Genomic DNA, 26753 nt, shown 5'->3' with positions numbered 1-26753 from the left:
GAAAATAACCCCCTGGCCGTGATCCTCTTCCTAAAATACCTGCCAAGCTGGCATGCCATGGCCCTCTGCGCCCAGGGAGGGGCAGTGCTCGCGGCTCCTGGGGAGGCACCGGTCGCTGCCAGGGTGAGGTTACTCCTGCCAGCGGTGGGGGGCTCTCTGGAAGGTTCTGCCCCCATGGATGGGATGGGACGGAGCCCCACAGGAGGGGGCACGCTGCAGCGGTGGCCTTGCTCTCATCCCCAGTGCTGTGCCCTTTCCCCACTGGCCCACAGAGCCGCCTGGGCACCCTGCTAACTGCGGCCCCGGCCTGGGCACTGCTGGGGCGCCGGCAGGGCCAGGCGCGGGGCTGGTGCTGACCCAGAGGCTTAGGGTCTGCTGGCATGACCCATCCGAGCCCAGCAGCAGAGGTGCCCCCCCAGGTCTGGGGGGAGCAGAGGGGCACAGGGCTGGGCCTGGAGCCGGGCATGACTTGCCCCAGCTCGGCGGGGCCCTGCCCCTCGCCAGGGGAGCCGGACCCACGCCGCAGGCCCGGGGGAAGGAAGGGGCGAGAGCGAGCGAGCGAGCGAGCTGCTGAGCGCAGGGCCTGGCCCCGTGCCACGGGGCGGAGCAGCGGCGAGCCCCGAGCGCGTTAAAAGCCCCTTTGGCGGAGCCGCGCAGCAAACCCTCCGCGCAAGGGAGGCAGCCGCGGCGTCTGCAGCCTCCGGTCCGTGGGAACGCGGCTCTCCAGGCCCGGCGGGAGCTGGCGGGACGGGACGGGACGGGAGCGCCTGGCTGGATGCGGCGGCCCCCCCGGGCGCTCTGAGACCCGCAAGATGAGCGCTGCTCTGCCCAGCCTGCTGGCCTGGCTGGCGGTGCTGCTGCTCGGGAGGGCGGCGCGCCCGGCCGACGCCTGCAGCTGCTCCCCGGTGCACCCGCAGCAGGCCTTCTGCAACGCCGACCTGGGTAAGAGGCGCCCCCGGGACGCGACTCTCCCCGGCCCGGAGCCAGGGATCGATCCGGGCGGGGAAACACAGACCGCCCCGCGGGAGGGGCCGGGCGCCGCCGAAAGTTGGGGCGCCTGGGCTGAGACGTGCGCCCGGGCCGTGGGGGGGTCTGGAGCCCGGGCTCTGGGGGCTGCGCTGGGTTGCGGCGCTTGAGCAAACGTGAGACTCTTTTCTCCGCGGGGGGCTCCGGCTCGGCGGCCCCTGGCTCGGAGCTGCCGGGCAGCGGTGCCCGAGAGACGGGGGGAGGGCTGGGCAGGGAACTCCCTTCCCTCGGGGCAGGCCGCGGGGGGAGTCGTAGGAGGATGGATTGTACAGGATGAACTTTAGTGTGCCTGAAATAGGCGCCCGCCCCCCACTTTCCAGCCCTGTTTGGTTCACTAGGATTTATTTTTGGGTCCAGGCTCAGGCCGAGCCCTGCGCCCACGCCTGGTAGTTGTGCCCAGGGGCAGCGCGCTCGCCACATCCAATCAGCAGAGTGGAGCCGGGGCGCTGCGCCCTGCGAGAGCTGAGTTCGAGGGCTTGCTGCTGGGGGCTGGCCCGTCACAGCACCGGGAGCAAACAGAAGCCCTGGCTGCTCCCACCCCGGTTAAAACCCGTCCGAGATTAGTCTGCCCTGAACAGAGCCGTTTCTGTGGGGTCCTTGCCAGGTCACTCCCAGTCCCGGACTTGGAGGCGTCTGTGATGGAACAAGGCACCTGCAACCCCCACCCGTCCGGGGAGCTGGGAGCCAGACAGGGTGGTGCTGCCTGAGAGGGGCCTGGCCAGGGCTCCCAGGGACTGCCCTGATTCAACACCTCTCCCCAGCAGCCTCCAACTCCCGCGGAGCCCTTCCCAGGGCAGGAGCTGCTGGTGTCCCATCTCTGCCCAGCCAGTGCTGAGCCAGCCTGTGCCCGTGCGAGCTGGACTGGGCCTGCTCGGTCACAGCCCGCTGGCTCTGGCGCGAGACCGGAACAGACGCCTGCTGTCCTCCTCGTGTGCCATCTGCCTCTGCTGCTCGGGCCATTTGCCTTTCAGCTGAGAATCCTTTCTGCTTCAGCTGTTGCCATCACCCCTGCCACCTAGCTACTGGTGGGTGCCCTCCCTGAGCTCCCTGCTCCCTCCAGCCTGTGGGACCAGACACACACGGCCTAAAGTGGGGCCTCCCGACTTATCTCCTCTTTCACCACCTTGCAGTTATCAAATGTAGTGCACATTTTATGGTTCCCTGCAGTAATGCCTTTAAGCCTCGTCGTCCTCCAGGCCTGGCTGGATTGGCCTGCTGGCGTGTGGGAGGCTGCGTAGACGAAGCTTAAACAGCAACGCACCCGATAGTGACGTCTTGTAGCTCTCTCCAGACCCAGCGCCAGCCTCAAACCGAACTTGAGCTTCTCCGGTTTTGTGGCCTCAGGGCTTCTGCCTGTTTAATTGGAGGTGGGGCTGGGTGGGAGAGGGTGTGTCAGTCCGTGCTGCCAGGAGTGTGCCTGTCGGGTAGGGTGAGAATCCCCAAGGCCATTCTTGCTCTCTGGATTCTGAATCCATCAGCAGGGACAGGAGGAAGATCCTCCTCGAAGTCTGAGCTTTGTTCTCTGCGTCCCCGCACTCAGCCTGGGCAGTGGGCCTGTGGCGGGCGAGTACCAGGCACAAACAGAGCTGTCTGTTCTGGTGGTTTGGCTCCATACAGCTGAGCCCCTAATGACAAAAACTAGCATTGCACGTTGCCATCTTGATTGACTCAAGCTAGCGGTGACGCCCTGGGGAAGGCGAGAGCTTTGTCAGTGCTGTTGCTGATTGGATGCTGTGTCCGAAGGGTCCGGTCGGGAATGCTGAGCAGAGAGCCGGGCCCTGCCCTGGGGAGTGGGCCGTGTTGGGTTGGGTCACCTTCTGTCTGTTCCTTACTTCCAGGCATTTCCTTTCCTCCATCCCAGTTTATTCGGCTTGGATGCTGCTGAAAGGGCGGCCTTGGCAGGGCCGGGATCCGGATTCCTCTTTCTATGAATAATGCCCTTATTGCATTTAACATATTAAACAAACTGAGCCCAGTCCCACTGCCTGCCGCACTCGGGCAGTGCCGTGCCATGCCGCAGCACCCAGGCTTGGCTGGAGAGAGAGCTTCTGAAATACTTTGGCAGCTCCGGTTGGCTGACACCCAGCCCCCTTCCATCACCGCACACCCTGCGCTGCCCCATTTTCCCCTCGCTCCTGGGTGCCCAGTGCCCCTGGCTGGCCTCCCTGCTTTGGGGGCCTCACCCCTGCCCCCTGCCCCTCCCCCCCCGAGTCTCAGGGCCCCGCTGTTTGTTAGGGACGGTGCAAACTGATTTAGGGACAGGAAGGTTTTAGACCAAGTGAAGCTGCATCAATCTGAGCTGGTGGATTTCCCCGAGGTTTTCAGTGGGAGCTGGGCAGGGCGCCATAGCTGCAGTCACTGCACACGTCCGCTGGCCTCTGTGTCCCTTTCCTGCCCTCTTCCTCCCAGGCTCCCCACTCCTCATGCAGGCTCCAGCCTCAGTGGTCCCTCTGGATGGTTCATCCGTGACAGGGCCTTGGGGGAGTGACTAAAGCAGGAAATGCTGCTGGGAATTGGGCTGGGGGATGGGCACTCACCTGCCCTAGTTGGGATCCTGGCCATGGTCGCACCACTCGTCTGGCTGTGAAGTAAAACCCACCTGTGAGTGAGGAGAGAGCTCCCCAGCGGGGCAGAGACCTGGCCTGTGGCCCAGTGAACGCTGCCGAGGAAGAGGCAGATGGTGCCCTTGGCTCTGACCTGCACAAACTTCTCTCCCGCGTTGAGGTGACAGGCTTTGGGGCGTTGATCCCGGCTGGCTTGATGCCGTCTCTCTGTTGGGGAGTGGGGTGTATGGGGGGCAGGGAGGGGCAATGCAGCTAGCACGCAGGGCTGTAGGGCATGGTTGCGGTACAGGCCCTAGGATGTCAGACTTCCAAGGGGCAATTCTCTGGCCCATGTGATATGGGTGTTACCTGCACACTCTAGGGCACTCACCACTGCCCTTCTGTGGGCTCAAGGTGCAACCCGGTTAGTTTAGGCACCTCCACCCTTGCCCTGTTCTGAGGACTTGGGGCCACCCATACCCAGTTCCTAGGGCTCAGGGTGTATTCTTTGGGTTTGCAGGGTCTTTCACCAGTGAAAGAGTCTTACACAGTAATATCCTTAACCCCTATTTATTAACAGTCAGCAAAACAGACTGCACACGCTAAGCGGACAATGCTTGCCACTCCCAGTTAGGCAGATGGACTTTTCCTGGGGGCCAGTCAGGATCAGGTCATCCGGGGCCTCCTGCTTCTGCACAGTATGGTTGGCAGTGTGGTGAGGTCTGGCAGCTCTGATCCTGGGATGTCCCCTGGAGTGGGTTCTAAGGAACTTCCTTTTGGGTTGGAAGGGACCTCAGGAGGTCATCTAGTCTAACCCCCTGCTCAAAGCAGGACCAATCCCCAGACAGATTTTTACCCCAGTTCCCCAAATGGCCCCCTCAAGGATTGAGCTCACAATCCTGGGTTTAGCAGGCCAATGCTCAAACCACTGAGCTATCCCTCCCTCCCCTGTTTATATAGTTAAAACTTGAGTCCTGCTTAGCTGTACTGTAACCAAAGTCCTACAAGACAGTATTTTTCATCAATACCAGCACATTGTGAAACAATTCTTTACCCAATCAGATCCCACCACCTTAGTTGACTTAAATCGTACAAAATTAGTTATGCAACAGACAAACAATGAAAGAACCTGAGGGAGACCCTACAGACCAACACTAGAGAAGTAGGGACTATCAAGGCAAAACAAGAGCAGTGGAGATTTCACAATCACAACCGTTGAAGTGGTTCCTCGCCAGACAGGATGCATCAAACAGCATTTTCAACAGACCTCTTGCAATGGGTTTCTCTGGTGGCGGCAGCGGTGCTGCTAGGACAGGAGCCCGATGGGACACGGTTGTGATGCAATTTAGATGGAATGTGAGGATGTGACTTTCTGCTGCTTCGCTCATGGCGACAGCTGCTGACCTAATGGGGCTGCAGAAAAAGGCCTGAGACTCAGTTTGGACAATCACAGTGGTCCCTCCAGGCGTTGGGCTCTGTGATGGGGGGGAGGGATAGCTCAGTGGTTTGAGCATTGGCCTGCTAAACCCAGGGTCGTGAGCTCAATCCTTGAGGGGGCCACTTAGGGATCTGGGGTAAATATCTGTCTGGGGATTGGTCCTGCTTTGAGCAGGGGGTTGGACTAGATGACCTCCTGAGGTCCCTTCCAACCCCGATATTCTGTGCTGCTCAGGTGTCTCCCTGCACTGGGCCGTGCATGCCGCCTGCTGGGAGGGGAGCTATTGCTCGAAAGCCAGCTCTGTGTGGGCTGGGCACAGAAGCAAATGGGCGTGACTAGAAAGCCTGATTTCTAGGCAAAGCTTTAGGAAGGGGGGAGTAAGCATTGAGCTTTGGGTAGTGGGGGCACCAGACCAGGAACCAGGAGGTCTTGAATTTGTATCTTGGCTGCTGGTGACTTTGGGCAAGTCACTTGGCTTCTCTGTGCATCTCTTTCCCTGCCCCATGTCCCCCTCCTCCTGTGTTTGGGGGAGACCTCAGGCCCATGGCCCATAGGGGTGTGAGACCAGTGCAGGGAGTGCTGTTCCCCTCTCCTCTGCAGAAGCCAGCCCAGGGTTTGCCTCATGGCCCTGGGGCCACTTCCCTTTCCTCTGACCCTGACCCTGCTGCCTTGTTCAGACTGGAGCTCTCCTGGGCTAGTCTGCAGCCCAGCCAGCCCCACAGAGACCAACGCAGCCTCTGGGCAGGCTGCAGCTCCCGGCTTTCTGCAAGGACTCAGCCCGTGGCCATGGCCCCACTGGCATATTCCTTGGGGCCTCAGGCTCTGGCGGGTTAGTCACAAGCCCTGGGGAAGTGCCTGAGGCCAGCAGCACATGGAAATGACCCACAGGACAGGAGGAGCAGAAGGGGGAGGCTGGGCAAGTGGGGACTCCAGCTCGGATAGTCCCCCAGCGTTCGGCCAAGGGACGGGAGGCTGCGGCTCGCTCTGGAGTGGCTCTGCCTGTGCTGCGGCAGGGCTGGGCGAGCGTGGCCCGTGGCAGGGGCGAGAACGGAGCCCCCGGGGATTAGATGCACAGCCCCTGTAGAGGGAGAGCTGCAGGGGAGTTGTGTGTCTGGAGCCCTGGGGCAGGGCTGGAAACCCCAAGCCCTGGCAGCTGCTTCACATGACGAGTGGAACAGCCCAAACCAGCCCCTGAAGCATGTGGACAGCCCACCCCCACTGCCGGGACCTTGGCCTTTCCTGGAAACTCCCTATCACCTGCCGGGTCCCGTCTTTCCCTGGCTGCCTCAGATCCACCCCCACCAGCACTTTGACCTTGTCTCACTAGCCTTCTTCAGGAGCTCTCTCCACCCCGAGCAGGGGGGTGGAGGGGGTGCTGGCCCGGGGAGGGGCTGCTGGCCGGGAGTGGGCCTGGGGTGGGGCGCTGGTCTGGGGCAGGGGGGCCTTAGTGGGGGTGCTGGGGGTGGGGCTGCTGGTGGTTTCCCTGCTCTGTCGCATGGACCCGTTCTGGCTGGGGGGAGAGATGCTAGTGTCCTATCGATGCCAGCACGGCAGGTGGAGCTGAGCTCAGCTGGTGTGGCAGGGCTAAGGGCAGACTCGCTCCGGGGGGGCTAGGGCCAGGGGGTCCCAGCTCCAGGGCAGGCTCTGGATTCCTGCCTTGCAGCTGGACTCTCATCCTTTCTATGCTGGTTGACACCTCAGAGCAGTAACAATATCAAATGGGGATCCCCAGGGATTTCGCTCCCTTCAGGCTAGCCTGTGCTGGTGTAAATCCAGACTCACTCCAGTGACCCCAGATTTACACCTTCGAGCAGGGTCTAGCCCATTGCCAGGGTGTGCCGTGCACCAACAGAGATCTATAAATGAAAAATAACCACCTGCAGCCGCCCCCTTCTGAGCTTAGCAGCCTCTGCTTCCCTTGCAGCTAACAGCTCAGCCCAGGGCCCCGATCAGAGCATGTCCCTGTGGCTGACGCCGGCTCACGCCCAGGGAAGCCCTGAGCACAGGTCGGTGCTGGCAGGTCGGTAGAGGAGCTGCTAGGGAGGCGTGTGGCTGTGATGGAATCCGAGATGCCTGTGGGTGCCTCCCAGCAAACCCTCTGCTGGCAGCGCCAAGCCTGCCAGCTCTGGGAGGAGAGGCCGGGCGCTGGGATGCCTCATGCTGGCCACGTGATTGGCTCTCCCCTTCGCCTTAGTAAATCTTGCTGTGTCACAGCTGCTTGGAGTGAGGTCACTTCCTGTCCCAATGCCCCTCCGAACTGGGGCATGCAGGAGCCAGGGAACCTCCTGCTGACCCCCGGGGAACACCCAGTGCGGGAGGAGCAGGGAGGCTGGCAAGCAGCTGCTCTTCTTCTTCTCGCTCTTCGCTGCTGTTAGAAGCAGTTTGTTCTGCCGTGCGGTGCCACGCCATGCCGTGCTGGGCCGGGCTGTGCAGTACCAGGCTGTGCGGTGCCACGCCATACCGCGCTGGGCTGGGCCGTGCGGTGCCAGGCTGTGCGGTGCTAGGCCGGGCTGTGCTGTGCTACACCGGGCCGTGCGGTGCCACGCCACGCCATGCCGTGCTGGGCCGTGCGGTGCCACGCCATGCCGTGCTGGGCCGTGCGGTGCCACGCCATGCCGTGCTGGGCCGAGCCGGGCTGGGCGGTGCTACACTGGGCCAGGCTGTGCGGTGCCCCTTGGGAAGCTCACTTGTGTTGCTGCTTTGACTCAGCAGGTCAATGACGTGTAATTCGGTTCGTTCTTGTCTTCAGTAGCTGAGGGTTGTGGGGCGAACTCCAGTGTGCGCCCGGGGGATCTCCATGCAGGCCAGCTTTGCCGATGGATCTGTGCCTGTTACACAAATCTTGCCTGCAGTCAGGGATGTGCAAGTGGGGACTCCTGCTGCCATGGTAACGGCCTGGGCAGATGACCTGTTACCCATCTAATCCCTCACCTGGGGGTGGAAATTAACCCTTAAAGCGAGGGCCCCAGGCAGACAGCGTTGCACAGTCCCTGCAGGGAGCTCTGCTTGGCTGCTCTGGGGGTGGAACCAGCCCCATGATTCTGGAGTTGGATGTTGGAGAAGCAGCAGTCAGACAAGCAGCCGTTTGCCAGGAGCCACGTTGCCCGGCCATGGGGCTGCCCTGGAGGTAGCTGCACTCTGCAGAGTAACGCCGTGTGGGGCACTGGCCTGGGCTACACTGCCACTCAGGTCAGTGTGACTAAGCCACCACCCCCCCCCCGGCGACGTAAGTTACACCGACCTGAGCGCCAGCGTGCACCGCACTATGTCCTGCCGATATCCCCACGGCTGCTCCTTGGCACCGGATTAATTAAGCCGGTGGATGGGAGAACTCTCTCCTGTCGGCTTAGAGCGATTCTGTAGCCAGGGATCAGCGGAGACCCATCCTCACCAGCTGGCTGCATGTGGAGAGTGGGCCCCTCCCTGCACGACGCTCCCTTCCCCCAGGTGGGGCTGCTCCAAGGCGCCTGGGCCAGAGCTGTCGGATTCCCGTGCTGCTGCCTCTGGTCCCCGGTGCCGGGAGGGGGAGTCGGGGGGTGGGGGGTTGGCAGCTCAGCCCCAGCAGAGTGCTCCCTTCATGGGGCCCCAGGCTCCAATTAAGCAGCAGATTTGGAGCGTGCAGTGTTTTGGTGTGAAGCATTCATGCTCTCCGGGGCCTTGCCATGGTAACCAGCGGGGACACAGGACCTACCAGCTGAGCGCCTGGGAAGTGGCCTTCAGGTGGGGGAGACACAGCACCGCAGGGTGGGGGAGTTTCTCGCTCTTGGCCAGTACCTGGTGATCAGCCCCTTGCTCAGGGGAGCTGGCGTCTTGAATGCAATTGGGCCCAGCCGCCTTTCCGGTCCGGCTGCACCCTAGTTTGGTGTCAGGAGGGCAGGGCTGCCCTGGCCAAGGGGGACTGGAACCACTTCTACAGTCAGGGGCTGAGAGCCATTGAACCAAACTAACCCTGCATATGACGGGAACACTTCGAGTCAGGGGGTGCAGCAGCAGCACCCCTAGTTCAGCACCTCTGGCCTGGGGGTTACAGGTGAGAGGCAGCCTGAAGGCAAGGGAGAGTCTGGAGAGGACAGGGTGTCCAGAGACCGCTCCGAGCAGGGCTGGGCTGCCCCGAAGGAGGGAGTGGCGAGGGCCCTGCTGAGCAGTGAGTCAGGGCAGGCTGGTGAGAGCAGGAGGCAGCAGGTCAGTTGTGGGGGGTGGGGGTGGGGGGTCACCCACAAACATGCCCAGGCCAGAGCGGGCTGAAGGCTGAGAGCTGCAGAGGGAGGTACCTGCTGGCTCATTGGGGCCCCGGAGGGCTGAAGGCTGGGGAATGATGGACGGGTGAGTGCGCTGATGTCTCTGGGCGAGAGCTAGGACCAGACCTGAGAATGAAACGGGTGGAGAAGCTGCCCTGCTAGAGGGGCCGGGTGAGCTGTGGTGGGGTGGCCGGGGCCACGCCGGGGAGTCCCAGCCTGGGTGTAGCAATAAAGCTGGGGCTGTACTGGGGGTGTGGATGGACTGTTGGTGTGAGCTGGGGAATCCTGGGTGGTGGGGCTGGGTTATGATCTACATGCACAGGCCTTTTATTATAGTAAATGAACCCTGCAAGGGCTACTAATGCTCGGAAAGCTTGCCTGGATTTACTGGGGACTCAGAGGGAAGTTGAGGCAGGGTTGCTTGCAGGGCCACCCTGAGGCCATGTAGGGTTGTGTGGGTGGTGATCACCCTGTTACATGGTGGTGTGGGGCATGGGGGGCTGTTGGGGGCCCATGGTGTTGGTACCTCAGAAATGGCCGGAATGACAGGGTGCGCTAACACGGGTGCAGCGGCTGAGTAGCACAGTGCCCCTCAGCGCTCTGTTGGGAGACACGGGCCAACGTCCGCGAGGAGTGATTGGGAGTCAGGACTCCTGGGTCCTGTTACTGGCTCTATACTGAGTTTGGGCAGGTCTTTGAGCCTCAGTTTCCCTACCTGTGAAATGGGATCAGTGGTAGCTGTTGTGCTTTGGGATGCTGACTATTGTTATCATACAGAGCGCAGAGCTCTGCTCCCCGCTCTCTCGGAGGCCTTGTGGAAAGTCCCTCAGGGTCTGTCTGCATTGCAATGAGACACCGGTGGCTGGCCCGTGCCAGCTGACTTGGGCTAAGGGGCAGTTTAACTGCAGTGTCTCAGCTTGTGCCTGTAGAATGCAGCCAATGGGACAGGCCTCCCCCCTGGAAGGGGAGGGTGGGTGGGAGTACTCGCTTCTAGGTGCTGTTACTTGGATCTTCCTTTCCTCTGAAGATCTGGAGTATCCCAGTGTGGGATTCCCCGCATACAGGGCAGGACCTGGAAGGGAGCCTCTCTCGTAGCAGGGGGACAAGTGGGCTTGGCAGTGCAGTGCCACCCAGCTAGCAGAGGGACACGGCGAGCCAGGAATCGCCCTGGCCCAGGTTACAGATCACAGCAGAGACGATTCAGACTCTGGGTGCGCTGCATCAGTCTCCTGCCGCTTGGCTGGCTTCCCCTCCTTCCTAGCCCTGTTTTCAGGCCCTAGCACCGGGCAGGAAGTTTCCATTGAAAAGCACACAGGCGTTCCTGTTCTGCTGGGGGTTTGTTTCAGATGTGGCTATCGGTTAAACCCATTCCCACAAACCCCATGTGGTGCCAGTGCTACTGCTTTAATTCAAACCACCCAGAACTGCAAAGGCTCTTCCAGGTTGTTCTCTTCTCCCTCTAGGCTAGAGGGTCGGTCAGGGGCTTACTTATTTTGAGGGAGCCCCTGTTATCTAGGTGCCAAGGACTGACTGTAGCGGTGCCCAGATAAAGCGCTTGTGCCCCATGACCTCACCTCTCATCCAGCTCTGTGCCCCAGAACCAACATGCATCATCTCCTCTGTGTGTTGGCCTGGGAACTGGCTAGCTCAGGCGTGACGGTGGACTGTGATGCCTCTCCCTCGAGATCCCTGGTACAGATCCAGCCCAGGGCAGTCGTGATGGAAAGTTACTACTCGCTGCTGGCTGCTCGGCTCCCCCTGAACGCCCCCAGTGTCAAAAACACACGGGTTTAGGGAAGTTTCTGCAGGGAAGCCAAGGACCGAATGGGCCATAGAATGAACTTCCTGCTCAGAACCAGCTGGAGCAAGGGCACTTGGGTTTAGGCATGTTTGCTGGGCAAAGCTAGACTGATAACTCTGGAGTGTGTGTGTGTGTGTGTGTGTTCACACACAGGTATTGCACACACCTGGCACAGCCTTCTGCCTTGGCAGAGTCTTGCTGGGTCAGCTCCACGAGGTCAGTTTGGTTATCAGAAGCAGTGGGGGGGAGGGGGAAGGGTCCACATCCCAGTGCCTCCAAGAGCCAGTGGGGAAATCCGTGGGGAGGGAGACGGGCTGTAATGGGGAGAGCTGCACCCATCTCTCTCTCTCTCTCTCTCTCTCTCTCTCTGCATTGGGGCTGCTGCAGGGGCAGCTACAGGGCAAGTGCTTGAAAGCTGCCCGGAATACACTTGTCCGGCTCCCGGAGGTCCTGTTAGCAGGACAGGGGCGGCGTTTGGCTGGCTAGCGATTCAGACCGCGCAGGAGATGGCAGTGTGGGGATGAGAAGTGTGTGTTTGCTGGTGTCCTGTGTGCAATCCTGGGCCCCCCCCCCCACTGCTTTGGGGCAGGTTTGGGGGAATCTTAGGTTCATCCTGGATGGAGTGGGGGGCTGTGAGCTCAGGAGTAACAACCAATTGCCATATGGCATCAGGGAACTTCCATAGTACAATCCTATTGGTTAAAATGTGTAAGGTGACGTGCTCCCCCCCCCCCCCCCCCCAGCATTATAACAGTCTCTCGGTCCCATCCATTGGCTCGTGTCGCTGACATGTAGCCATACCCCACTTGTTGCCATGGTGTCAGAGAGCCCCAGACAGGCCCCCCCTATTAACATCTCACCCAGCCGCGTAGCCACCTGGCAGTGAGTCAGGCCCCTGCCCAGGGGTGCAGACATGTCCCTGGATGCGCAGCGCTCGCTGCCATGCAGCTAATGAGGTGTGAGTTGGGATCCTAGGCAGCCCCAGTTTGCCAGGCCACCGCTGGCATCTTTCCCAGGGTGGGGGGTGTTTTTTCTCCAGGGTACTGGGGTCTGCGTGTCCCATTCCCTTGCCTGGGGAGGGTACCTTGTCCTTCCCGGGGAGCCAATATGGGGCCATCGTCGCTCACCCCCGGCCTTCGCCAGCTCTCTTGCGACGTTAGCCTGAGTTGGAGCGTAGCTGGGATTTCCATTAAAGCTCTAGCTCCTGGAGTCAGGGAAGCGGTGGGGAACTCGGCTTGCGTTGGGAATCCCCAGTATGTTTGCAGTCCCCCGACTGCAGAGGTGCCTGAAACCGTGACTTGAACAGCTCACGCAGCAGAAATGGCAAATACAAAGGGTTTCTTAGCATTAAAATCTCCTGACTTTGTGGGTCTGACTCACGGTCTGAGTGCTCGGAGCTGCCTCCCGTTGAGGGGCTGGGAGGGACCTCGTGCTGTGCCCTGGGCAGGCCTGGATTTCCCTGGGCTGACTCTCTCCCTCTCCTTCCCACACCGCCCTCCCCTCTGGCTCCTGGCTTTCAGCGTGGAGCTTGGCTGGGCTCTTGGCCGGGAAGTGCAGAGCCGTCTGCTCCACAAAGCCGCACTGTTCAGAACAAATCTGCCTAGATAGGGCTGCATTTTTGTCAAGTGATTCATCAGCACGTGAATGGAAAAGGCCGGAGCTCACTGAACCAGGAGCTGTTTTCCCGCCCACAGCCACTAAGCCAATGTCCCTTACCGCCCTCCCAGGCCAAAGGCAGGACCCACGGCAGCAGCTGCTGTTTGCTACCCTACCCGAAGCAAAGCTGGAGTGGCTTGTCCTCCCTGCTCTGCTCCCTGGGGCAGCTGGGGGTCCAGGCAGGAGCTGGCCAGCAGCTCCCGGGGACACCTCTATTTCAGAGCCATCCCCACAAGCCCCTTGATGTGACTTGGGGGTGCCAAGAGGGCAGGACGATCGGTGGGGGCACGGAGTGGCAGTAGGGCAAACAGCCAGCATAGGCCTTGGGCCCCTACACCAGCACTTCCTGTCCCAGCCAGCTCGGAGTCGTGAGCAGCTCCAGTTGTGAACTCCTCACTCCTTGGGTATCAGGTGGCGGCTGTGCAGGGAGCACTGGGCATGGCTGCTGATCACTGCATTGGGCATGGCCTGGATGCGTCTGTCTGGTAACTAGGACCACGCTGACCACCCCATCAGCTGCTCCCAGCCCCAGTGCTGCAGGGTCAAGAGCGGGTCAGGGAGGTGTCATGTTGGGGAAAGAGCAAACAGCAGACGGGAGGGACCTAGACCAATGCTGTTCTCCCTGCCAAGGGCCCGACTGCATGGCTTGCGTCCTGAGGCTGGGGGAGTCCAGGCCCAGGGTTTGGGTGGGGACGATCTCTGCTGGGAGCTGAGCTGACAGGCTCTCAGCACAGCCCTGGGTGTGTAGGGCACCTCTCTGGCCCATCACTGGGGTAGCAGAGCGCCTCTCTATGTGACCAGACATGCCAGAGACCCTGGCTGGGCCAAGCCGTTCCCTGGAGAGCCCCGCTGGCTGCGTGAGGAGAGGCCTGGGTTAGTGCCAGACGTGAGGAGAGGCCTGGCTTCGCTGGCTGCCCACGCCAGCCGCCCCATAGATGGCAGCTGTTCAGCGCAGGCCTGGGGCAGGTAATGGCGTGACAGCCCAGCAGTGCAGGAAGGGAACTTCTCCATGGGGCCAACCCCTGCCGTCTTGTTGCAGGCGCTGATCCTGAAAGGTTTTGGTTGTGATGGCACTACCTGGCGTGGGATTTGTGCTGGCTGAGAGCCTGAGGCCGGCTCCTTGGGGCTGGGGTTCCAGGAATTGTTCTGCAGCAGTGGAGGGGAGCTGAGTCCACACCTGCCCTTCAGGGCTGGTCAGAGGCCCGACCCGTGCTCAGCAGAGGCACAGGGAGCTGGAGTCGGAGTACATGGAGGGGAGCTGGGCTTGGCGTCCGCACTGGGGTGGGAGGCAGAGCCAGTATCTGTGCTGGGCGTGGAGGGAGCACTGGGCCTCGTCTGCACTAGGACTTGAGGGGAACGTTAACCCGTGTTCTGATAGCCCAGTGTGGACGAGGCCCTGGCCGTTAGCATGGGCTAGGCTGGTGGACGCAAAGCCCGAGGGAGCCTGGGCTGTAACCCAACCCGTTGGGTGCCTGTGAAAGGCTGCACTGCCCCACACCAGCTGCTGGTGGCCCCCTCAGGGCTCAGGCCTACCTCCAGGGCTGTCACAGAACAGTGGGGCTTTGAGGGGGTCATACAGGGATGCTTGGGACACGCTGCAAATGCTGGGGAGTGTTTTTATTGGTGTCGGCTCACCTGCAATAACGGTCGGTTAACTCGAGTTCTCAACGGGCCACAAATGCTGCTAGACAAACCCTCACACTAGTGATCTCTGCAGGGACAGGGGTGTCCCGTGCCAATACTCTCCAGTGGCCTGTTCACTCTCACGCTTGCAGTGCAGAGGCATGCTGCTCTGGGCCGTGGGGGCGTGTCTGCACCACGCGCTGCCCTTGCCTGGGGCTGCTGGAGCCAGCTGGATTCCGGTCTGCCCTGTGCGTTACCAAGAGACTGGTCAGCTCAGCGTCTGAGGCAGAGGGGCCGTGGTTGGCTGGCGGAGCCCGGCTAGCATGGCAGTCCTGCAGCCCGGTTCTCTTGCTGCATGGGAGTCCCCTGGATCCTGCCCCAGGGAGATGAGCTCCTGCCCTGTGCGTGGTTCTGGAATCATCAGCTGGGAGCAGGGGTGGGGGAGATAACTAGAGCCGTGGGGCTTCATGATCACTGGATCACATCCCCCTGGACAAGCAGAATGGACCAGGTTTAACCCCTGCCCCTCCGCTGTGCTCTGCCCCCGCCTGCTCTGTATGTTCCCCTCCCCCAGGCCCTGCCCTGCACTGTTGGCAACTGGCATTAGCCTAAATCCAGGCTTGGAACCTGAACCTGCAAACGTCTCGCCCGGACAGTGGGGCAGCCGTGCTGCCAGGGGAGCTGTGCTCGTGGCAAGTTCTGGGGAGGGGATACCGCAGGAAGTGACTCTAGGCAACAGTGGGAAGCCTGGCTCCTGAACCTGCCTTTGGGAAGGAAGTGGCCCTGCCCCCTACCAGCCCTGCCCCTCCAAACTGGCCCTGCCTCAGTTTGCCCCTCTCTGTCCTGCATGGAGGGCACTGCCCACTTTTCACTCTGCTGTGAGAACAAATTGTTAGGCCTTGGCCGGTGCCCTCTGCCTTGCAATGGAAGCTGCGCTGTCTCCCCGCTCTGTAGGACAAGTCTCTCCGGTGCAGATCATCAGGCTGGGGTGGAGGTGGATGCCAGCAGTGGAGAGCCAGGGGAGGATGGGCTCCTCAGTGCAGGCCTCGCTGTGTACGTAGGGGAGTGGCATCACCGCAGGAAAGTTGCCAGCTCTGGGGTGGAGCCCTCACCCTATCAGTTGTGCCCACACATGGGTCCTTGTTCCTGCTACTCACTCGTGTTGCAAAGCAATGAGTCTGCATTGGGAGGAGGGGCACAAGGATGTGGAGCAGCTGATGCCATAGGGAACTGGGAGAGGCAGCGGGTCCAGGACCCAGGGTTGGAGCCTGCAGGTCTGTGGGGTTTGGCCAGGCCCATTCCCTTTGTGCTGCCGGCTGCTGCGCTAACCCTGACAGACCCACCTACCTGGCTGTTTTTCCAGAGCCCCAGCCCTTGTTTCCCATGAGCCCTGCTGTGACTAGAGGGGTTGTTTATCCAGGCATCTTGGGGAGGAAGTGACATCATGTGGTTTGCTCTGCTTTCGGCCTGGAGGGAGGATGCGGTTCCTCGTGGCCGCCCAGTATTCCAGCAGCCAACATCTGGCAGGAGGCTCCTCCGCCAGCGCGTCCCCTTGATCTCAAACACAGATGCTGGTTTGAGCGGCTGCTAGAGGAAGCAGAACTAACAGCTCAGTGGCAAGGCTGGGCTGTGCAGTTCGGACGGGCTCAGTCCAGAGCGGGGCTCTCTGTTCACCCCAGGGCTGCTGCTCCCCACGCTACATACCGCCTCTGCTGGCCTCGTGGTGTTCCCCTCCCTTCTCCCCGTCCTTCCTCCTAGCTATTTCCTCGGTCTCTGTGCAAGGGCCGCGGGATGCCGGGCCGTACATGCCGCTTGACGGCGAGGAGCTGTGTGCCTGTAACATGATGCAGCAGCTGATCGAGTCCAACGTTTCAGGGAATGGTCTGGGCACCACTGGGCAGAATCTCATGGATTTTGTGGGAAATTGGTGAACTAGAAGAAAAACTGAGGACCTCTGTCTTTTCCCTTTGTCCCCCTCTCCTCCCTCCTGTCTCCAGCCTGCTCTCCTCTCTCCTCCTCCTCCCCTGCCTCTCCTGGTGCTTTTCTCAGCGCTCCGCATTCCCCCAGTGCTGCTTTTCCAGCTAGTCTGATGCTGCTTTGCCCAGGGTCTAAAGCCAGGCAGAGCTGGAGAGCAAGGAGGCCGCGATCAGAGCAGCGTCTACTCCGCTGTGTGCGGGAGTCTCTGGAGAAGCAGCAGCCCGTGCTGAGGAGTCCCTGGGAGCTGCTGTTGCTCTGGGCTGCGTGACTGTTTTCCCCCTGCTGTGTGGAGTCTTAACACCGGCTTTCGTATTTAATATACGGCCTTGGAAAGGAAAAGAAAAATGCGGAGTTCTCCAGCCTGCAGTTTGCAGGCTCGGCTGAGGTTGCCAGCAGACCGAAGCTCCTTGTTGTGAAGGACTCTCCCCCCCCCCCCCCCCCCCTTTCCCCCGTGGGGCCTGACCTGTGCAGGAATCTGTGCCCACCTGAGTGTCGCTCCTCACAGCCCCATTTGCAGGATTGGGGCCTTACAGCTGCGCACACACGGGAAGCAGCTGTGTATAAGGGTGAGCCTTGGCATGCCATGACGGTCCCGTGGCACATGCCCCGCCCGCACTTTTCACACGCTCCTCTCTTTGTAACTCCAGACCACTTCTCCCCAGGCTGTCCCTGGTGCTAACGGCTTCTTGCCTCCAGACCAGGCTTCAGGCATTCTGCGGAGGCTGTTGTCAAAGGACAGTTAGAAGGGGCTGCAGTGAAAGACTCGCTCACCCAGAGCTCAGGCACTGCACAGGGGATTTCAGTTGTTAGCAGCCCTCTGGTAGCACAAGCTGGGTGCTAGGTGCTGCACAAACAGGACAAGCTGGTCCCTGCCTGGGAGCTATGGGCAGAGACCAAACCCTCCAGGAGACCAGCTTGGCGAGGCTGAGGGGTGGGACTGGCCTTGCATTGGAGCCTGTTTTGCTGCCCTATAATAGACACCTAAGGGGTCGGTTTCCTTTACTGCACTGTAAAGTCATTGAATTCCCATGTGCTGGCTCCACACCAGCAGGGCCTTTAACACTCCCCATTGTCTGCCCGGGGGTTAGTCTGCAGCCCTGTCTGGCTAGCAGGCCTGTTGGGGAGGGGTGGGGTGGAGACCCTGCCAGGGAAGCCAGCGGCACTAGAAACACACCAGCAATAACTGCTGGAACCCAGCATCTGCTAGCACCGATCTGATTCCACTGTGGACAACAAACTAACCAGAGGGAGAGGCCAGTTCTAACTCAGCCAACCCTGTCCACGGCTAATGGCTGTGGAGGGGGAGCAGGGAGCCTTACATCAGTATCATCTCACCAGAAACCATCCTGGCCAACGCTGCACTGTAAAAACACAGGCGGTAACTGCTCAGAGCGTTGCCCCTTGGTGCAGCTCCCCTCAGCACCGCTGTCTGGGGACGGGCAGGCTGAAACAGAGCCAGCGGGGCTGGGGGACGGAGGCTGTTCCTGGGTCTCCCCCACTAACACCCATCCTGTCTGTTTGTTGCAGTGATCAGAGCAAAGGCTGTCTCCGGAAAAGAGGTGGATTCTGGGAATGATGTTTATGGGAATCCGATCAAACGGATTCAGTACGAGATCAAGCAGATAAAGGTAAAGACCCCAGCCTGGGGGAGTCTGGCTTTGGGGGAGCAGATGGGAAGAGGGTGTTGGAGCATGTTGAGGAATGGGAACAGGGTCAGGGGGTCCCCATAGCAAACCCACCCTCGAATCTGCGGGGGCTGCAAGTACTGAGCTCCCCCCCGCCGTGACCTGTCAGTACCACCCAGCACTGCGAGAGCTCAGCTTCCTCCCCCCTTGCCATGCACGTGCTCCCGCAGCGTGTGGGGCCGAGCAGTGCCACCTGTCTGACCCCACTCTCTCTCTCTCTCTTCCTGCTAGATGTTTAAAGGACCTGACAAGGACATAGAGTTAATTTACACAGCTCCCTCCTCGGCTGTGTGCGGGGTGTCGCTGGACACCGGCGGGAAGAAGGAATATCTCATTGCAGGTAGGACGTGCATTGCCGGAGGAGCTGGCTCTGGGGCTCAAACCGAAGCAGGACACTGGGGCATCTCAAAGGCTCTCTTGACCTGAGTCATTGCGGGCAGGAGGCAGGCGAAGGGATGTGGACCCATGTAGGGAGGCTTTCTGGAGCTGTGGAATCGCTCAGGGAAAGGCCACAAAACTGAGATCCTGCTCCGGCCAAGGGGCTCGCTCTCTGCTGCGGCCATGGGACCTCGGGAGAGGTCCAGATCACAGCACTGCTGTAGGGTTCCCCTCTGCCCTCCCTGGCCCCTGCGCTGGACCCCCAGAGCCCTTAGTGCCGTTCTGATCCTGGCCAGAACTGGGGCAGTAAGCACCGCACACATGGTGCTCCCATGCTGGCCACAGGGCCAGGGCCCTGCCTGGGACACTTCTTATTCAAACCCTCTGCCCCATCCCTTGCAGGGTCCCTGATCATCTGGGCCCCTTCTGGCACCATCTAGTGGCTCCTAGGGAAATAACAGCCAATAAAGCCAGTAGCGTTTCTTGACCAGTGTGCAGGCTGGTGCCTAGCCCATGCTGGCCTGGGGGCAATGATCACAGTCAGAGCACAGGGCCGGCCACCAGGAGCACTCATCCCAGCTCGGACGTTGGCTGCTGCTCCCTGGGGCCTGTCGGCCTTGGTTTCCCTGTCTGTGCAATGGGGAGAGTGCTCCTGTCCTGCCGAGTCCATAGGAGCATTTGAAACTACAGCTCTCGGTCCCAGCGGCAGGAGCATGGTTGTCTCCCTCTGTGTCCGTTTCCGTGTCCGGCACTTGGGGAAGGGCACCGTGCCCCTGGCGACAGAGAAGTCTGGCTGCGGTGTGAGTGCTATTGCACGTGCCTGCACCCAGGCGTTTCTCCTGGGCTCTCTGAGCTCTGCGGGATCCATCTCTTGTTCCATTCTCCTGGCCACTCCACTCCCTGCAGGCCCCAGGGTCTGGTGCTGCAGGAGTGTCTGCTTCTAGGTATGACGTCCGTCTCCGCCTCTCCCCAGATGGGGGCTGTCAGTGTCCCCCTCCGTAGCCTCTTGCTCGTCCTGGGATACGCTCGCTCAGAACACGGGCCCTAGAGTGGCGCCAGTCAACAAGCCCTAAATATAAAGTCCTCCGATCCATGTAGACGGCAGGGAAGGCCCTGAGCCTAGAGGCCGGACTGCCTGGCCAGGACTCTGGACAGCCCCTTGGCTTTCTCCCCTCTGCCTTGCTGCCTGCTGAGTGGCCCCTTGGCGTGTGACCTCACAAGCATTGTGATCTCTCCAGCGGGGATGGCCACCTTTCCAGAGGCGCCCAGCTCCTCTTTCCCTTTGGCGCCTCCTGGAAAACCCGGCCCGAGCAAGCAGCTGGGGCGTGGGCCAGGGCAGCTTCCTCCTGGCTTGGTTCGCTGAGCAGAACCGAGCGGACAGGAGGTGCTGATTCGAGGCAGGAGAGCTGATCCCGCTCTGAGCAGTCAGTAGGAGCTCTGGCCAAGGGCTAACCAATCAACTCCCTTCCCAGCACTCTCTGCCTCCGGGAAAGCCCCACGGGGGGCTTGCCGGCAGCTCAGTGGGGTTGGGTGAGTTAGCATCACATGGCTTGCTGCACAGGTACTCTGGAGAGACCCTAGAAAGACTAAAGCGCTGTGTGACCTTTCCTCAGGCAAGTCCGAAGGCAACGGCAAGATGCACATCACACTGTGCGACTTCATCGTCCCTTGGGACTCCCTGAGTGCCACTCAGAAGAAGAGTCTGAACCAGCGGTACCAGATGGGCTGTGAGTGCAAGGTATGCAGAGTGGGAGCCCGCCTGCCCAGAGCCTGCCATTGCTTGTGGTGCACTGAGGTTTCTGGGGCCGTCGGAAGGCTTGGGGTCGAGTGACCTTGGCTGGATACGGCGCTGCGACTCAGGAAAGCATGTGCTGAAGTGAACGGCAGAGATACCTTCCTGAGTCGAGGCCTGGGTTTGCATCTGAAGAGGGATCAGTGCATTACTGGGGTAAGAGTCTTAAGGGCGGTGCAAAGCCAGTGATTTTTTGTCTGGAATGGCCAAGGAGGGGTACTGCTAGCAAGGGTGCGAGGCATCCCAGAGAGGCAGAGAGTGGGCTGTCTAAGAGTGACGGTCATCTGGTCTCCTGTTGTTCTCCTCTTGCAGTACTGCCCACAGGCCCCTACTCAGGATCGGGCCCTCCAAAGCCACCTAGGGAGATACTGTCCCTGCCTTGAAAAGTTTACTACATAACTGGGGCTGTTTCCAGGCCCTCATCCCCAAGGGATCTAAGCATCCCACGTACCCTCACAACACCCTGCTAGGGATTTCGGGTAGTTGAGCAGAAGTGAGTTGCTGAAGGTCACTAGGGAGTCTCCGGCGAAGGTGGGGTCAGACCCCAGTTTTGGGGAATCCCGGAGCTGTTCCCCACTCTCCTCCGCTCTTTGTTCTTTTCCTCGTCTCTCTGCATCCCCTCTGCTCAGAATGCTGCCCTGGGCAACTGGACTCTCCACGGCCAGGCTTCTCCCACGCACCCATCCTCGCCCCAGCCCCCAATCTCCTGCTGTCTGTAACTTGGCTGGAGGCGTGTATTTGCAGGGATCGGTTGCAGTCAGATGTGGAGTATTTGTCTAAAGGATGTGATCTAAGCCCACCTTGCATCGTACGGGGTGGAGATGAACTGCTGGCCTCCGACATGCCAACGTCAGGATGGTTTGCAGAGCTAGACTGTCCTGATTCCTCTGTTCAAGAGACTTCGCTCTGCATGTAGCTGTGTCCAGGCAAAGAGCCACGTTTGGCTTCAGCACTGGGAAATTCACCTTCAATCTGAGGAAGACCCAATTCTGCTTCTTAAAAGGAGCCGTGTGTCCAGTGGCTGGAACAAAGGGCCTGGACCATCTCCAGCCCAGATCCCAGACAGGCCCCTGCCTCCCTTATGGGACCCTGAGAAACTCGCTCGGACTTTCCTGTGGCTTAGTCACCATCCCTGGGGGTTGGGTAAAAGCAGAGATGTTCCTGAAGAGGAGCGACCCATTCTATTCATTTTTTTTGGCTAATAGGGGTCGGGTCGGGGGGCAGGAGCGATGGCTTTGGGACTCAGGGAGGCAGCGGGGGAGTGGTACAAGGGAGGGAAGATTTTCCCCCTGGGGTGGGCCCTCTCCCAGGCACGGTGGTACCCCTGCCGCACTCTCCTCCACAGGCCCTGCCAGACTGGCAAAACGTTCTCAGTGTAAGGAGAGCTAAGCCCTGGAACAGGCTCCGAGTGGCTGTGGAACCCCCTCACTGGAGGTTGTCTAACCTGTTCTTGGGGAACCTCCTGCCAAGGGTTGGGTGAGGTGCTTGGTGTTCAGCAGGATTCATCCCCGTTTGACTCCCGTGGAACTGCCCCAGGACTGAACGGCCGTTCACAGATGCTTGGAGACACGGGCTCAGCCCTGCCAGGACGAGCTTGTGGGCTAGGTGGACAAGGGATGCAGTGGGAACAAGTGACGGTTGGGGACAGATAAGACCATGGCCTTAGAGCCACCCCTTTCTCCTCGTGTGCTTGGAGGGGGAGTAGGGGCTCGAGAGTGGGCGGGAAAGGGAGGGGTTTGAAGGGGGAGAGGGATATCTGCCCCCTCTTTTAACCCCGGAACTCTAGCAAGTTGCTTTCCTTGGCTCTGCGTCTCTCTCCGTCCCCCAGCCCAGATGGACCTGCTGTGCCTCTTCCATCTCTCCCCCAGGCAGGGTTCAGCAATGGTCTCTGTTCTCCTGCAGATCTCCCGCTGCCCCTCCATTCCGTGCTTCGTCTCCTCGTCGGACGAATGTCTCTGGACAGACTGGGTGACGGAGAAGAACATCAACGGGCGACAGGCTAAGCATTACGCCTGCATCAAGAGGAGTGACGGCTCGTGCGCGTGGTACCGTGGCGTAGCCCCACCCAAGCAAGAGTTTCTCGACATCGAGGACCCCTAAGCTGAATAGCTGCATTCCAGTACCCAATAGAAAGGCCTGCAAGAAATTAGACTGGTCCACCTCTGACATCGCTTCCTGGAAACAGCATGAAAATACAGTATCCCAAGTGGGTCCCAATCGGGTGATTAAATGCCACGTGCTTCCAAAGTGGGGTGAGGGGCCATACCGTTGTATTTAGTTCCCAGCAGTGCTTTCCCGTTCCTTCCTTTCACAGATGCAGTGGGGCATGGGATGGCTTCATACTGGTCAGGGGAGAATCCTGAACCAGCCGGACTTTGATCCACGAGATCCCAGTGCTGTTCTGGAGGAAACCAGACTGCTCGAGGGTCGATGTCTCATTCTGTGTAGCAGGCCTACCAGGTTCCCTCACCTGGGGCTGGAGTGTCCCTTGCTTTGGGTAGCTCCTGCCCCTCGATCCCCCAGCACATTGGCGTCTCTTTTCAAACAGCCTTCTCTACTGCCAGAGAGAGACCAGCATTCCCCAGATCTCCTTTGTAAGCCCTCTAGTCCCACTGCTCCCCTGGTCACACGCACCCCCACCTCTTGGGCTAGAAGGGAGAGTCAGCGACAGGTAGCACTGGCTGAGAGTCCCAGCAGGACTGCAGGCACCAGGAAAGGATTCGGCTCTAGCGAAGTCTCCTTAGCCTTTGTCAAGTAAGATAAAGGCCCTTTGCACTGACAGTGTCCCTGTGATCCCCAGCATCAGCAGAAGCATCTTCTGAGGGGGACCGGAGGGTCCCCTTCTCACTCATTTGCAAGCACTGTTTCATGCTTCCCTCCAAGTCAGTGGGTGCTGAGGTTGGACCCCTGGGGTGGCGCATGCGTGAGACCCCTGCAGGCTTCGGTTCTGCACCTTCATCCTGGCAGTCTAGTAAAGAAAGCAAATCCCCTGGTGGGTATGTGTATGCCTTGCTGTGGTGTAGCTGCCGGATCTGTGTCCTAGTGCATGCTTGTGCCGTCCACATAGTGCTAATGCCAAGTTCCAGGTTAGGGGAAGGGTTTGGTTACTGTTTAGCCTGTAGGATTATGCAGACAGCAGAGGTGGTATTGTGAATTCATTGCTCAGTAGGACAATGAACTGAGAGTGCTCTAGCCCCACAGACAGTGGCATGCTGACAATAACCCATAGCCGCTTCCCTTGCCGAGAGCCTTTATTCCCAGCAAGTTGTGTGAATCCAGGAGCTGGCGATCAGAGGCGAGGCTTATTCCAAGTGTTCTGCCGAGAAACACAGCGCGCTGAGAGAGACCCCACAGGACGAGGTATTTTTATACCCACTGATGGCTGTTCACAGTTGTGAGGCTCATGTCAGTGAGCTGTAATAAACGTGTGTGTACACACACACACACACACACACACACACACGTATACACACACACACGTGTACACACACCGGCCTCTGGCTGCTACATCCTTCTGTGAAACCCGCCCAGCCACTCACAACCCCAGTCTTCTTCCGAGCCGGTTTCCTTTTGCTGAGGCACTCGAGAGCGCTGCATAGCTAGCCCACCTGGAATGCGGCCAGCACAGACCTTGGTGAGGTAAAACATAGATATCCTGGCTAAAGCAGGTTTGGAGAGTCCTGAAATTATCCCTGCAGACCAGCTTCAGGGGCATTTTCATGCTGTACATCGGTGTAAGATTTTAATGATGTCATATTGGACCAGTCTGGGTGACTTCAATATATAAAAATGAAGAGGGGAAAAAACTAATCAATTCAATATAAGACTCCTGTTTGCTTACTGTATGGTTATATCATATGTGACATTTACTCCTGTCTCTGCTGATGCTCTATCTTTGATTTTAATGTTTCAGTTTGTTTTGGCATCCGCTGTATCATTCCTGTGCTGTAACTTTTTAATTTCCTTGTTAGGTATTAGAACTGCACTTATTTTTTTAAACGCATTTCTGCATTGGAAGCATTCAACATGAAGCGGGAAGAGTATCAAGAAAGTCTGTGGAGGGTTGAGTCCTCCAGATTTTTCTGTTTGTTTGTTTCCCTCCTCCCTCCTTCCCATCCCCCTCTTCTGCCAAGTGCACACGTCTTCAGAAGTTGGATTTGGAGATGGGATGTACCATACATTTGCCTCTTGCTAGTTTGTCTCCAAGGCCTTGCTGAACAATATCACGGCTGTCGGCAAGCACGATAGGTGAGCCTCACACAAAAAAATTGCAAAAATCTCTCTCTATATATGTCAAGTATATGAAGGATGCTTGATTGGCTTTTTTAATTTATGTCTTCTGTTTTCGGTTCCATTCTCTGCCCTTCCTTCCTAGCTCCAGTCTCCTCCTCCATGCAAGCAATTCAAAATATTTAAAAAAATAAAAAGTTTACATTATAGTTATTTTCAAATCTTTGCTTGATAAGTATTAAAAATAAGGAGTATCTAACTTGCTGCCATAATTTAAGGCTTTTGGGTGGGGTTTTTGTTTGGGTTTTTTTGGAGCAATATGTTTTTTGCTGGAATCTGAAGTCTGAGACCTTCTTGTGCTGGAAACACATGAAAGTTGTTGAATAATGACAAGCAGACTGTGCATGTCTCTGATGCTTTGTATAATTCATATGTGGACATTCAGTCTTTGGACAATAAACAGTATTCTAAAAAATAACATTTTCCTCTTACTGAACTCACTGCACATCTATAGTGCTGTATAAATAAGTAATAAGCATAATTCTGGACGTGAGACAGGCACACCAATCCGCTGGTGCATATGAGACAGCCTGTGGGGTGGGCATGTAATCCACTCATCCTTGGGGGGGCATATGGCATGGACATTCCCCTCCCGCTTCCCTCAGGGCTGTAGTTCTGCTGGAAAAGTTTCTTATTACAGAAGCTGTTTCACTGCATCAGCCTTCTTCATATAGAGCAATTTTGGGAAACCGCAGCCACGGGAGAGAGCCACTGGAGAGAACGGCCCCAGTCTTGCTATTCTAATCACCATGTTTGAGAAAACCCACAGCAAATGTAAAACCATCCCTAACCCCTATGCTCAGCTCCTGCTTGCTCTAAGCATGGCTAGGGGCTGACCTGGTATAGCTGCTCCCCAAAGCAAGTAGTGCTACCCCGTTACTACTAATTGTATGGCTTTAGTCGTGGCAGAATTCAATTTTTGTTTTTATAATGTCAATGGATAAGATCAGTGTTTATTTTTAAGCTTTTCTCCCCTCCTTTCCCCCCATATTTTTATTGATTTAAATGTTCACAGTTGCAGGAAATTATGCGGGGGAGAGGGTCAGACAATAATGCCAGCAGACCAGTTTTCAACATTTCTTCATTCGTGGACCCCTAATAAATGTAAAATGGAGGCACACACTCCTTTGGAGATATGCCAGTCTGCAGACCCCCAGGGGACTGTGGAGCACAGGTTGAAAACCACTGCAGTAGACTCAGATGCAAAACAGTTAAAGCTTCATAACCATTAAAACACATCGCATGTGAAAATATACAAAGTCAGTATCCTTAAATCAAACTCCAGTAAGTTCTCAAGCAGCATTTTTCTTAGTATGCCTATTTGAAAATTTCAAGTGTTAGCAAGTTTTTTTTTTCCCCCCATCGCTTTGTGTCTGCAGTGAAATCAACATGTACCCACACTTACTGATTAAAAAGAGACTCCTTTCAATCCTGTTTGTATGACAGCTGAGACTGGGATTCCCCCCCACCCCCACCCCCACCCCCTTGCTACAAACAGAGTAAAAGACAGTCCTGCCACAAAGGGGTTGTCTATTTAGACTACAAGACAGACAAAGGAGGGGCAGGGAAAATAGGTGCAGAGAGATGTGTCCAGTCACCCAGGGTTGCTTGTCTCCCAATTTCACAATCTAACATTACTAATTTTGCTAAACATACTTTATAGAATGGGGATAAGTAACATTGGTGACCTTTTTAACCGTATTGAAGCTGGATACACTTGTGAGCAGCAGCAAATCTGTCAGCAACTCTCTTCAGAACAAGCCAACTTTGACAACTTTTTCCCTCAATAGCCTCCTAGAACTACAAGCAGAAACTTACCATGGCCATTGTGTCACAGAGCTACTTCAATTCCACGAGTTTAGTTTTGGGTTGTTCTTTCTTTAGAAAGGCTTTGAATTTAGCATGTGTAGCTGATCCAGAGAGAGAGAAGTGTACAGTTTCTCCAGGATAGTGGGAGGGGAAAAAATCAGTACATGTTTGTTTCCTTTGCATACCTCAACAATAACTAAACTGTCAGCCTACATCTTCCTGTAAGAGATTGCACACTATAAATCTGGGCAATACAGTTCTGTATATCAGTGCCACCCCGTGACATGTTCTTCAAGTACTGAAGGAGAGACTTTGCATCAAGTGAGTCAGCAGGCTGGAAACCAAGAAAGCTAATATTATTTGCATGGCATTATATTAAATATATCTCACACAACTGACACTTATTCTACTTTGCTAATTTCTTTAGTTTTGTCAACCGTTCTAGAAAAAACATTAGCCTCTTTCACTTCTTAGCTAATGCATACAAGTACCATTTC

The 26753-nt window shown here is 58.0% G+C and overlaps 1 protein-coding gene across 1 annotated transcript; it reads left to right on the top strand.

Annotated features, from left to right (window-relative positions):
- The first annotated feature begins 631 nt into the window (after positions 1-631).
- Positions 632-24865, top strand: TIMP2 (TIMP metallopeptidase inhibitor 2). The gene is made up of 5 exons (XM_054046814.1): positions 632-942; positions 17830-17930; positions 18219-18327; positions 19979-20103; positions 22060-24865. The coding sequence occupies exons 1-5, from the start codon at positions 813-815 to the stop codon at positions 22255-22257; spliced, it is 663 nt and encodes a 220-aa protein (XP_053902789.1). The 5' UTR covers positions 632-812; the 3' UTR covers positions 22258-24865.
- Positions 24866-26753: the final 1888 nt, after the last annotated feature.

Source organism: Malaclemys terrapin, chromosome 13 (assembly GCF_027887155.1).
Source record: "Malaclemys terrapin pileata isolate rMalTer1 chromosome 13, rMalTer1.hap1, whole genome shotgun sequence".
NCBI classification, from domain to species: domain Eukaryota; kingdom Metazoa; phylum Chordata; order Testudines; family Emydidae; genus Malaclemys; species Malaclemys terrapin.
Note: the sequence above shows the minus strand (reverse complement) of the source record. Positions and strands in the feature narration are given on the sequence as shown.

What these genes read in the sequence shown, in the direction of transcription:
- TIMP2 (XM_054046814.1), top strand. Translation starts at nt 813, where the DNA reads ATGAGCGCTGCTCTGCCCAGCCTGCTGGCCTGGCTGGCGGTGCTGCTG. An exon ending in CTTCTGCAACGCCGACCTGG is followed by an intron (nt 943 to 17,829) that starts GTAAGAGGCGCC and finishes TGTTTGTTGCAG; the next exon opens with TGATCAGAGCAAAGGCTGTC. An exon ending in AGATGGGCTGTGAGTGCAAG is followed by an intron (nt 20,104 to 22,059) that starts GTATGCAGAGTG and finishes GTTCTCCTGCAG; the next exon opens with ATCTCCCGCTGCCCCTCCAT.